The sequence below is a fragment of the Ursus maritimus genome, unplaced genomic scaffold, assembly GCF_017311325.1.
Source record: "Ursus maritimus isolate PB19 unplaced genomic scaffold, ASM1731132v1 scaffold_17, whole genome shotgun sequence".
In the NCBI taxonomy this organism is placed as follows: Eukaryota; Metazoa; Chordata; class Mammalia; order Carnivora; family Ursidae; genus Ursus; species Ursus maritimus.
In genome coordinates this window covers 56587773-56600085 of record NW_024424119.1, presented here as the reverse complement: position 1 = coordinate 56600085, position 12313 = coordinate 56587773, and the positions used below count along the sequence as shown (strand labels likewise).

The following is a 12313-nucleotide window of genomic DNA, read 5'->3' as shown; positions in this document are numbered from 1 at the left end:
CTCGATCCCAGAACGCCGGGATCATGACCTGAGCCAAAGGCAGACACTTAACGACTGAGCCACCCAGGCGCCCCTGTGTAGTGTTTTTTAAATTGATTAACAAAAAGTAAATATTTGAGGATTTGGTTGAATGAACAGAAACTGTCGTGTTCAGACACATGAAAAAATGTTCAAAAATCATTAGCCATCAGGGAAATTCAAATCAAAACCACACTGAGATACCACCTTACGCCAGTTAGAATGGCAAAAATAGACAAGGCAAGAGACAACAATTGTTGGAGAGGATGTGGAGAAAGGGGATCCCTCCTACATTGTTGGTGGGAATGCAGGTTGGTACAGCCACTCTGGAAAACAGTGTGGAGGTCCCTTAAAAAGTTAAAAATTGAGCTACCCTATGATCCAGCCATTGCACTACTGGGTGTTTACCCCAAAGATACAGACGTAGTGAAGAGAAGGGCCATATGCACCCCAGTGTTCATAGCAGCATTGTCCACAATAGCTAAATCGTGGAAGGAGCCGAGATGCCCTTCAACAGATGACTGGATTAAGAAGTTGTGGTCCATATATACAATGGAATATTACTCAGCTATCAGAAAGAACGAGTTCTCAACATTTGCTGCAACATGGACGGCACTGGAGGAGATAATGCTAAGTGAAATAAGTCAAGCAGAGAAAGACAACTATCATATGATTTCTCTCATCTATGGAACATAAGAACTAGGATGATCAGTAGGGGAAGAAAGGGATAAAGAAAGGGGGGGTAATCAGAAGCGGGAATGAAGCATGAGAGACTATGGACTCTGAGAAACAAACTGAGGGCCTCAGAGGGGAGGGGGGTGGGGGAATGGGATAGACCGGTGATGGGTAGTAAGGAGGGCACGTATTGCATGGTGCACTGGGTGTTATACGCAACTAATGAATCATCGAGCCTTACATCGGAAACCGGGGATGTACTGTATGGTGACTAACATAATATAATAAAAAATCATTAAAAAAAAGAAAGAAAGAAAGAAACTGTCGTGTTGCTTTGTTCTGTTAGAGGCAGCTCATGATGCTTCTGTCCAAGTGCCATACCTAGAGTGTCCTCTGGCTGGAGGACTTGGCCACCCCAGGTCAAGTTGAAGTTTCTCTCCCAGATAGGTTTATCTGGGGGCAGCAGAAGTGGTCTTCGCAGATTCACTATGGTCGAGTCTGATCCGTGTTGTTCCCCCAAACCTGAGGCTTAGGGACGTGAGTCTCTGAGGGGACCTCTAACTTGTGATTGCCTTAGAATTCAGAGCAGCCTCTTGGTGTGCTGATAGTGCTGACCCGATGCTGTGTCTGACAGGTGTTTCTCCGTGCTTGACCTTTCCTTCCACAGGTGGACACCGATGTCATCGTCCTCACGACAGGTGTCTTAGTGTTGATAACCATGCTACCAATGATTCCACAGTCGGGGAAGCAGCACCTTCATGATTTCTTTGATATTTTTGGCCGTCTTTCATCGTGGTGCCTGAAGAAACCAGGTAAAGATGTCCTTATATACCTGTCATTCCCTACCAGGTGAATGCTTTTGTTAGTGATTGACAGGTCATGAGCTGTAAAGGAAGGTTGTGTAGAATTTTGTAGCTGGAATGGGTGGTTGTCACCAGCCGGGTGAGGACTCCTTGGGTGTACTCACTATAAACACAAATAAGAAGCGTGACTGTTGGATAGCTTCCTCGTTGCGTTGGCTTAAGAGGATTAGTTGTCAGAGAAGCTGGTGGGTTGTAAAACTTCCTAATTGTTGGTAAACTTCAGTCTATCAAAATGCCTTCAATCCGTGTTGTAGCGATATAGGACTAGGCCTGGGGCACCTTTCTGTCTTACCATATTGTGACCGAACACCAGCCTCTGGCTCCGAGAACCTGTCTTTCGTTCCTGGAGGAGGAGGGAAAATGCAGTGGGTCCTAATTAGTGTCCTTGTTTTGAACGTGCTGGGATTTCCCCCCATACTGGCAGGGAGTCCGGCTCTTAGCAAAATGATTCCACAGCTATAAGCACGTGGTATTTGGCATGTTTTCATGTTGAAAAGATGAAGCGTGTAAGCCGTGTCACGCCAGGTACTGTGGCTTCCTGTACGGGATTAAATAACAAGTGCAGGACCCACGTGCTGCTGGTGACTTAGTAGGCTCTTCTTGGGAGGAAGGAGTGGTCCGTCCCTTATTATGGAGGAGCTGTATGGATCCTGTGGACCGGGGGTTTTCCGTGGGGTCTGGGTGAGGCTCGATGAACAACGTGTTCAGTTTCTCCCACTCTCAGCTCCTTAAGCTAGTTTCTGGATGATAGTTTTTTCACTCTTGAGTCACAAATCTGCATAGCTAAGACTACACACTGATTTCAAAAGCCTCTCTCCCATTTGTTCTGCAAATATTTGAATGCCTGTCCTGCACCAAGCACCGTGCAAGGCACTAAGGGTACAGAGGTGAGTAAGACAGTGCTATTCAAGATACTCAAGAAATTCATGCTGAATAGGACAGTGGAGAAGGATCATTACAGATTTTTGGGGGGCACCTGGCTGGCTCAGTTAGTAGAGCATACAACTCTTGATCTCAGGGTCATGAGTTTGAGCCCCATGTGTGGCGCAGAGTTTACTTAAGATAATAAAAAACAAGAACAAATTTTAGGGAGAGTGTCATGAGAAAGGTCAGTATGGTGAGAGTGTCAGGTGAAGACTAGAGAGGATTGGATGCGTAGGAACCTTTATGGGTCGTTCTAAGTAGATCGGAATTTATCCAAAGGCCGTAGGGAGCCACTGGTGGATTTTAACGAGGGGTGTTTGGTGTGTTCAGATTTGCATTTTAGAGAAAACTCGTTATCTGTGGCGCGAGGTGGACGCAGTCGACCGCGGGTCGTGCTGGCGGCCACGTGGTCACGATTGCTTTGCGCACACTATCTTGTGTCTGGCTGAGTCTCCTGTCCGTGATTTCCTGTTTTAGGCCACGTGACAGAAATCTATCTTGTCCATCTCCATGCCAGTGTTTATGCTCTCTTTCATCGCCTCTACGGAATGTACCCTTGCAACTTTGTCTCCTTTCTACGCTCTCACTACAGTATGAAGGAGAACTTGGACACTTTCGAAGAAGTGGTCAGGGTAAGTGAAGACTGCTCCTTTGATAGCCCGCACACCGTGCACACAGGCTGTGGGTGGACTCGTGAATTCAGTCCGAATACTCGTGTATTCGTGTATTTTGAAATCTCCCCCCAGTCCCAGCCCTAGGCAACCACTGATGTCCTTCTGCCTTTGTAGACTTCCCTCTCCCGATGAGCGTTTCCCAGACACGGGCTCATGTAGTACGTGGTCTTCTGTAACTGCTTTCTTTCACTTGGTGGCAGCTTTCAGGGTTCATCTGTGCTGTAGCAGGTGTCAGGACTCCATTCCTTTTTATTGTCAAGTAATATGCTGTTGTGGGGAGATGCCACGGAAGTTAAGCCTTTTATGATTTGTCAACCCAAACTCTTCTAGCCAATGATGGAGCACGTGCGGATTCACCCGGAATTAGTGACTGGATCCAAAGACCACGAACTGGACCCGCGAAGGTATAGACATGGGGCTGGCGACTCAGGATTTTACAGTGTCTCTTGACGGATTAATGTGATCTAGGTGATGTCCCTGCTGAGGTATTGTTCGGGGATACGGGTTCTTCTACTTACAGAATCACTCTGTTTTGAAGGACTCGTACAGCTAGAACTTTGTACAGTCTGAAACCTGCTCCTTGCAGCCCGAGAATTAACAGCTCCTCCAGGGGAGCGGAGGCGGTGGCAGTGCAGATACCTGCCTCGCAGAGCCCCAGAAAGGCGTCCGGCTCAGTGGTACTGGTGATCGCCTGAGGCAGGCCGAGCAGCGTGTGGTTGAAAACAAGCGGGTTGTGGGAAGTGTGGATGTCGGGTGGTGAGCCTCCCCCTGCAGGTAGCCAGGCGACGGCCGGCCGTCCTCCAGGGGACCCTGAGAAGTCTCCAGGCTTATTCTCTGGAGGAAGTGCACCTGCCAGGCTTCCTATTCGAGGATGCCAGGCGTGGGGCGGGCGGAGCTGAGAAGGGAATGAAGTTCTCTGCATGGAGCTGTGAGAAGCGAAGCTCCCTCCTCCACCTTCTGTGGCTGGCAGCTAGGCTGATGCTCCCCCTGGCAGAGGATTGAACCCTTTTGGGGGAAACCAGTCCACAGATAACTGACATTTGGGTATCTCCCACTAAAAAGGCTGGTTCACTGCCCGCTCTCACCTCACGGGCCCTCCCTCTGTCACACGGAGCCTCAATTGGCTCAAAACAACTTCATGTGAGAGAGATGGTACGTGGAGAGGTATACGAAGTGTGCCTGTAAAGTGTAATAACATCACACGAATACCTGTGCACGCAGCTGCTGTCCAGCTTCTCAGCTGAAACATTACTACACATCTTTCTCCCTATTCCCTGTCCACTTGGGAGAAACTACCATTCTTGCTTTTACGTTAATCGTTCTTTCTTTTTTTTTAGAGTTTTACCATGTGTATTGTTGTGCTTTGGAAAGCTAATTGGGGAGCCAAGCCAGGCTAAGGAAAGGGCAGTCTTGTCGCTTTTAGATGAAGGTTCTCAGGAGTCAAGGGGAAGGGCCCAGTGTTTGCATCTTTATCGGGTTTCCCTTCATTGAGAGTTTACAGGAGCCCCAGGGGTGGGGGGGAGGTGTCAGTGGGCAAGGTCATTCACACGTGAGACCTGGGACACATAATGCTCACCCCAGGCAGAGCCTCTGGCAGGGCCTGGAGCGAGGTCGGCTTCTGGGTGTGCTGCCGAAACGTGGCAGGAGACGAAGACTGCTCCTTTGCTGCTTCTCGGCTCGTGGTGGCCCACTTCCAGGAGGGCCCCTCCTGTGGGTCTGATCCAGAGCAGGGTCCCTCTGTGGGGCTGATCCAGGCGGAGAAGGGAGAGTGGGGCCTTTATCATTGCTTACTCCGGACAGACTGAGCACAGACAATGTATCTGGGCCAGGGTCACCTGCACTCTGCGTCCCTCCATTAAGAAGATAGTGGGGTGCCAGTGGAGACGAGAGTGAGAGCCTGCCACATGCCTGTCTCTTGGCCTGCTTCTCAGATCCATGCCTTGTGCACGGTGGTCCTCTGCGTCTCTCCCGTGCAGGACCTCCCATCCCCGTGTCTCCTGTCTCTTTTCTGGGTTTGCCCTGGTTTTGTGGAGTTTACCCTCTAGTAGCTCTCAGAGAAAGGAAGCAGTTAGGTGGCTGGTTACAGACTTCCAGTCCCCCTCATTCTGCAGCCTGAAGGCATTATTCCATTGCGTCTTGCTGCCAGTATTGCTGTTGAAATCCAAAGCTGTTTGTACTTCTCACGTCTGTATTTGCTGTGTTTTTCTCTCTGGGAGCCTGTAGAGCCCCCTCTTGGTTCTCCTCATATTCTGACATTGCCTAGTCGCAATCTGTTCTCCTTGTTTAATCTGGAAACTCTTATCTTCAGGCTCTAGGAAATTTTCTCTAATTACCTTGTGCTTGATTTCCTTCCTTCCACTGTGTCTGTCTGTCTGTCTGAAACTGCTGGTATGTAGAGGCCGTAGAGCGTCCTCTGCTTTTCTTTGCTCTCCTGTTTTTTCTCTCTGCTCTTTTGTTCTTTCTGAAGGTTTTCTCATCTTTAGCTTTTAATGCTGTTGTGAGTTTCCTTCCTAGGGCTGTGTTCTCAGCATCTAAGAGTTTTTTTTATGCGTCTCTGAATGCTCCTCTTCGTGGTAGCCTGTCTTGGGTTTCACAGATGCAACCTCTCACATCTTTGAGAATGCTGAGAGTTGTTTGTTCCCCGTGTAATCCATGGACTGTTGTTCTTTTGAAGTCTTTGAGGCATTCTGCAAAAATCTGATAATCCACTTGTGTCTGGGTAGGGAGACCAAAAAGCTCTCTTCACAAGGACTTGTCACCTCTGTGCTTCCTGTGTGTGTGTGTGTGTGTGTGTGTGTGTGTATCTGAACGTCTGTTGGAGATCCTGATGTCAGTATTGTGTTCCTCCTGAGCTGGTCCAAGTTTTTGTAGAGAAGGGTCTTCTACTCTCCAGCCTGGGGAGGGTCTGGCTGCTGCTGGAGGGAAGAGGCTGGTGGTGAGCGAGGTTAGTGGTCTTGGCATTCAGAATGTACATGCTTACTTAATTCCCTTGTTTGAATGGTACTCATGCCCTCAACTATTTCTGGAGTAGCTCAGTCCCGAAAATCTGTTTTACTCTCTCCAGAGAATAGCCCAGATTTCTGCTGCCGGGAGCATAGAGTAGGGGAGGGGACCTTGGGACTCTGACCCTCAAATAGTTTTCACCCTGTCTTCCTGATGCTAGCTGTCCTCATCTACCTGTCACTCGTCTCCAGTTCCAGAAGTACTTGAGGTGTAAACATTTTTTAGCGTTTTAAGGATTCTGCAGTATAGGGGCGCCTGGGTGGCACAGCGGTTAAGCGTCTGCCTTCGGCTCAGGGCGTGATCCCGGCGTTCTGGGATCGAGCCCCACATCAGGCTCCTCCGCTATCAGCCTGCTTCTTCCTCTCCCACTCCCCCTGCCTGTGTTCCCTCTCTCGCTGGCTGTCTCTATCTCTGTCAAATAAATAAATAAAATCTTAAAAAAAAAAAAAAAAGGATTCTGCAGTAAAAGGTTGACTTTTAGGTTTGAAACAAGGGGAGCTTAGGGTTCTGCTTTCTTGGATTTGCCGCATAGGTTGCCTCTGGCCTGTCTGCTTCCTAGTTTTAGGAGTCTGTAGTGCCGTTCTGTCTTCCCCCGTTCTTCTCCTTCTCATAGGTTTATATTTAAAAACAAATCCATTACTGTAGATTTGGTAGGTTTGGGAGGTTACACAATTGGGTGTGTATGTTCAGTCTGTGACACTAACTCGGAAATCTCCCAGGCCGGCTCAGAGAGCCTCGCTTCCCATGGCTAGGCAGAGGTCGTCTGGCTTTTGAAGAAAGCTCTGACCCAAAAGACAAGAGACCAACATAAGGGCACCTGAGTGGCTCACTTGGCTAAGTGTCTGCCTTTGGCTCAGGTCATGATCCCAGGGTCCTGGATCGAGCCCCATGTTGGGCTCCCTGTCAGTGGGAAATCTGCTGTTCCCTCTGCCCCTCCCCCCTGCTCGTGAGCGCGCACGCTCTCTCTCTCTCTCAAATAAGTAAAATCTTAAAAAAAAAAAAAAAAGTGACCAACATAAAGAGGGAAAATGGAGCTAGAAAGAAACTGATAATACAGAGAGAGGAGGAAAGCATCTGTAGTAGCCCCTGAGATGGGGCATTTGAGCACATGTAGGGGTCACAGTGCCATGGAGGGGAACATTCAGAGACAACCTTGAAAATGAAAAATGGGAGCTAAAGTCAAGACTTCAACAAAAGAACTGGAAGATAAAGTTGAGACTATCTCAGAAAGCAGAATCAAACGATAGAGATGAGTATTCTGAGCAGAGAGATAAGAAACTTAGTCTAGGAAGTCCAACATCCAAGAAAAAAGAGCTTTAGAAAGGAGAAAACTTTTGGGGGAAGAAATTGTAAAAGACATAATAGAAGAAAATTTCCAATATAGGTGTGAAAAATACAAAGAAATATAACAGTAGGAGGATGGAAGGGCACCCATTTCCAGATTGAAGGGGCTTACCTGGCGCCCAGCCTCTGTCAGTGAGAGAGAATGCTACCGAGTCTCAGTGTGGTGAATCTCAAAACACCGGGGGTAAACCTTTCCTAGAGAGAAAACCACAGTGCTTAAAGGGATCAAGTCAGAATGGTCTTAGCTTCTGAAACTAATTGAGACAAAAAGGTCTTCAACATAGAATTCTAGAACCAGCCGAACTGCCTGTCAAGTGTGACACTTTTAGATATGCAAGGACTCACATTTACTTCCCATAGACCCCTTCTCAGCTAACTACTGGGGCATGTGTCCCACCAAAATGAGAGCAGATCCGGTGAGACAGAGTCCGGGAAACAAGGGGACCCGGCCTAGGATCGTGGACACGGGCAGTCTTCGGTAACACTGCACAGCAGCCCTCAGAACAAACCAGTCTCGACAGAAGTGGGAGAGGGCTCCAGAAGGGAGCTAGTTTGGGGTGGGGGCGGTGGGTAATTCCAGTAGCTTATTTGCATATCGTTACATAAAAATTATATCAGGCATTGTTGTTAGAGTAAGTTTAGGAAGAATTACAATAGATACAGAGAGGACTGAGGAAAAGAAACCGAAAAATCCAAACTCCAGGACAAACGAAATCTAACAGAAAAGGAAATCTATTAGCACACTCTGGCTCAGCCATGCATAGTATGTACATAGTCATAATAATCACTGAAAACGGATTATGAAGAAAACAAAACTATGATACCCGCCTGTTGAGAGCTCAGGGAGGAGGGAGAAGGATATACGGAAGTGGCCTACATCCTCACTGACCGTAATGGAAGTCAGTAGGTGATGGGTACAGTCTGTATATTGGGAAATTCAGAGCATAGAGCGTATTCTTTAAAATATGCAGGCAGGGTACCAGTTCCGCCAGCAGATCGGAAGCAGCTGCCAAAGTGGTCGAGGGGAATGGCATGGGAGGGACCTTTTAATTGACTTTTAAACTACCATATTTCATTAAATGCAAGATGCCATGGAGTACTTCTATTTTATGTTCGTCTGAGAAAGAAAAAAATGCCACAAAAATTAACACACACGGATTAGATAGGACTTCCCAGTTTCAGAGAGATTAAATGTGAAAAGTCCTTTTAAGAATCAAGGAAATAGCTTAAGTACATGTGTTACCAATTAAATCAGACATTTGAATGTATTGGCGCTGTATTGTGATTCTCACTTTATTCTCTAAAAGCGATGCTCCTGTGTGTACATAAGCATCCCGACCCTTGCTCTCCTTCAGCCCTTGCCGGTTGTGCCAAGAATACTTGGGGAGGCTACTGCCCTTAACACACAGGTACCCTGGGCAGCGAGCACCCATGCCGACCACAGGTGCCGTGCTCCTGTCGAAGGGCTTTCCCCTCGGGTGCTGCCGCTGCCCTGGGGGCTCTCTCGTTCTGTATTTGATATCACGTTTTCAGCATCTCAGATCGAATGATGAGTTTTCTAGAACAGTTGTGTAGGAGCATATGTTTTGTTGGGGTAAACCCATGGTGTGCCCTTAGTGCTGGGCTGTTTTTCTGTGAAATCTGAAGCATGAAGACTCTCATCTTGCTGGATCCAGTCTTGCTGGATTCCTACTTAGAAACCTGGACAGCGAAATTATGTTGTCTAAAAATTTATGTTCGAGCAGGTGCATGCTGTATTAATTATGAGGGCTTTGTAGAACATTTGGCAAATACTGGAGAGGGAAGAAAGAAAACATCACCCGTAACTTCAGTTCTTTTGATTCGAACACTTAGTGTCGTCATCTCTCTTTGTGGGCGTATCTCTGAGTAGTTTTGAATCCTTTGTCATTGACGCTCATACCCTGACCATCTTACGTTGCTGAATTTTTGAAAACATGATTTTTAAAATCAGCTTTAGGAAAGTATAGTTGACATACAATAAGATTCATCAGTTGTGTTCAGTTTTGACAAAAGTCACACTCAGATAAAGAGCGTGTCCTTGCCCACAAGGTTCCTGCGTGTGCTTTGCGGGCAGTCTCCTTCCTGACACCTGGCAGCCAGTGACCTGAGCGCGTGCTCATTCATGGTGGTGTAGCAGTTTTTCTTCTATAGCGTATATCCCTTCAGTGTGACTTTGGGTTATTTCTTTTCTTTTTTCTGTGACAAGCTGTGGTGAGCATTGTCGTCCGTCGTGACGTCCGTCGATTTCCACAGGCTGAATCTTAGGTGGAACTGTGGATCATATGACAGGAATCTTTGGCCGATGTAACAAATGTCCTCGTGGGCTTTCTCTAGGGTTGAGTCCTTCTGCGCCGTAGTTCCGGTCTAGAGGTGGATTAGAACCCCCGAGGCTCTGATAGGAGACCTTAAATCCACCTCAGCTACCCAGCAGTTTCCAGGCCTCCCTGTTCTTTGATTACCTTTGTTCTGAGGGAGAAGTTCCCCTGGTGACTGCTTGGTGTAGCGTGCGCTCTTTGGCGGCTATGCCCAGTCGTTTGTTGATGCCATTTTTGTTTCAGATTAGGTTCTGATAACCTGACATGACCAATTGAAATAGGGAAGGTAGAGCTTTGTGAAATGAGTGGCTGATTCTTAATACACCAGTACTGTTTGATACGGGCTGGCAGGGTTCTGCCTTGTCCTTCGCTAATCCTAGTTCCGTGCCTGGCCTTCCGTTAGCGTTCTTAAGGGTTCGGCTGTTTGATTACAGGGATTACAGCTTGCCTTTCTTAACTGTCGTTGCCTCTTCCAGGTGGAAGCGATTAGAAACACATGATGTTGTCATAGAGTGTGCCAAAATCTCTCTGGACCCCGCCGAAGCCTCGTACGAAGATGGCGACTCCGTGTCCCCGCAGGTGTCAGCGCGCTTTCCTCATCGTGCGGCTGATGTGGCCGCCAGCCCTTACGTCGACATGCAGAATAGCTGTGGTAAGAGTAACATCGGCAGTTACCTGCTTCGCACCTTCGTCTCTGGAAAGCATGGCTCATTTGTGTCAACTTTATGTTCTTTTCCTGGGATAAGACTCACTGCAGCTACTAGCAACTTTTCCCAAATGTTGAAAATTAGAATTTGCCTACAGTTTCTCCTGATTAACCCCTCTTTCCAGTTTAATTCAGAGCCCTGCATCTTTGGTCTCCTACCTGACAATATGCCAGCAGACTTGGGGGTGGGTTTTTTTTTTTTTAAGATTTTATTTATTTGAGAGAGAGAACGAGCAGGGGGAGCAGCAGAGGGAGAGGGAGAAGCAGGCTCCCCACTGAGCAGGGAGCCTGATGTGGGGCTTGATCCCAGGACCCTGGGATCATGATCTGAGATGAAGGCAGACGCCCAACCATCTGAGCCACCGAGGCACCCCCGGGGGTGGGTTTTTAATGCAGGTAAAGGAATATGGACTCGAGTATTCGACTTCCCGGCAGCACCCCACTGGGGAGTCTTTCTGTGTTTCAGATGCTTGCAGTGAGGTCCCCAGGCTGTAGCACTCACTGATGGAGTTTGCGTGAGTCTGGACAATTTAGAATTGGTTTCTAGAAAAGGCAGGCTTATCTGTAGGTAGTATCCATTAAAGGTGTCATCCAGGCTGCACTTTTTCAGGTTATCCTGAAGCTTAACTTGACATCAAACCTTACTGAACTTGGGGAGCCCGGGTGGCTCAGTCGATTGAGTGTCTGACTTGATTTCGGCTCAGGTCATGATCTCAGGGTCCTGGGATTGAGTCCTGTGCTGGGCTCCACACTCAGCGGGGAGTCTGCTCGAGATTCTTTCCCTCTTCCTCTCCCTCCCCCTCTGCCTTCCGCCTGCCCCGTGCGCGCGCTCTCTCTCTCAAATAAATAAATAAAATCTTAAAAAACAAAACAAAATAAACAACCTTACTGAACTTTATTTCCAAAGAGCCATTCAGGTGTTACTTTGTCCCTGGGATGTCAGGAGTCCCCTCAGTTTTTTTGAAATATGAACATTATCGAGTGGTTTAGAGGGCCGTAATTTTTATTTTTTCCAGAGTAACGTAAAATCACACACTAATCTCACGTGCTCTTTCCCTTTCATTTTAGGGAGTGCTACCTCGACCCCTTATTCCAGCTCTCGGCTGACATTGTTCAGTACACCCGGGCAGCCACCTCAGACTCTGAGTCCCCCATCGACACGGCTGTTGACTGAGCCGCCACAAGTATGGTGTTCAAGAGTGTGCCTGCTTGCTCCTCTGCTTCTGGGGAAGCTGACTGTTTGGGTTGGATTTAACATATGGTTGGGAAAATCTCACACTGCTCATTTTAGGAGTTATTTTTAAGGATACGTGGTATTAGGAAGGTTAGTTACTATTGCCACTTGGGTTTCTCTTGGAGTCTAGATTTACAAAAAGCATCTTGTCTCATAATGAAGCTTTAATAAGATGCTTTTTTCCATTCTGATATAAGCCTTGGGGATGATTTGGTGTTCATTTCTCATTGCTGACATGTCTTATTAACTTCCCAGGCTACTCTTTGGAGCCCGTCTATGGTTTGTGGTATGACCACTCCGCCAACTTCTCCTGGAAATGTCCCACCTGATCTGTCACACCCTTACAGTAAAGTCTTTGGTACAACTGGTATGTATGTGTGAGGTGGTATTTGGTGGGTTGGTCTGGGCCCGCAGTATATGACAAGGAACTGTCTCTTAGATCCAACAGTGAGTTTGGGGCTGCTTACTGTAGTCAGCCTATTTTCGACACTTCATGCAAAACTCTGGGGTTTTCAGAACCTAGAAAGTGAACACAC

The 12313-nt window shown here is 47.6% G+C and overlaps 1 protein-coding gene across 2 annotated transcripts in view; it reads left to right on the top strand.

Moving 5' to 3' along the window:
- TSC1 (TSC complex subunit 1) overlaps positions 1-12313 on the top strand; it is a 48896-nt gene that overhangs the window by 20400 nt on the left and 16183 nt on the right. For both annotated transcript variants that reach the window (XM_008698676.2, XM_008698675.2), the window contains 6 exons: positions 1361-1505; positions 2958-3112; positions 3485-3558; positions 10314-10489; positions 11612-11727; positions 12033-12144. In XM_008698676.2, coding sequence (XP_008696898.1) covers positions 1361-1505; positions 2958-3112; positions 3485-3558; positions 10314-10489; positions 11612-11727; positions 12033-12144 — 778 coding nt within the window. The remainder of the gene's footprint in view (positions 1-1360; positions 1506-2957; positions 3113-3484; positions 3559-10313; positions 10490-11611; positions 11728-12032; positions 12145-12313) is intronic.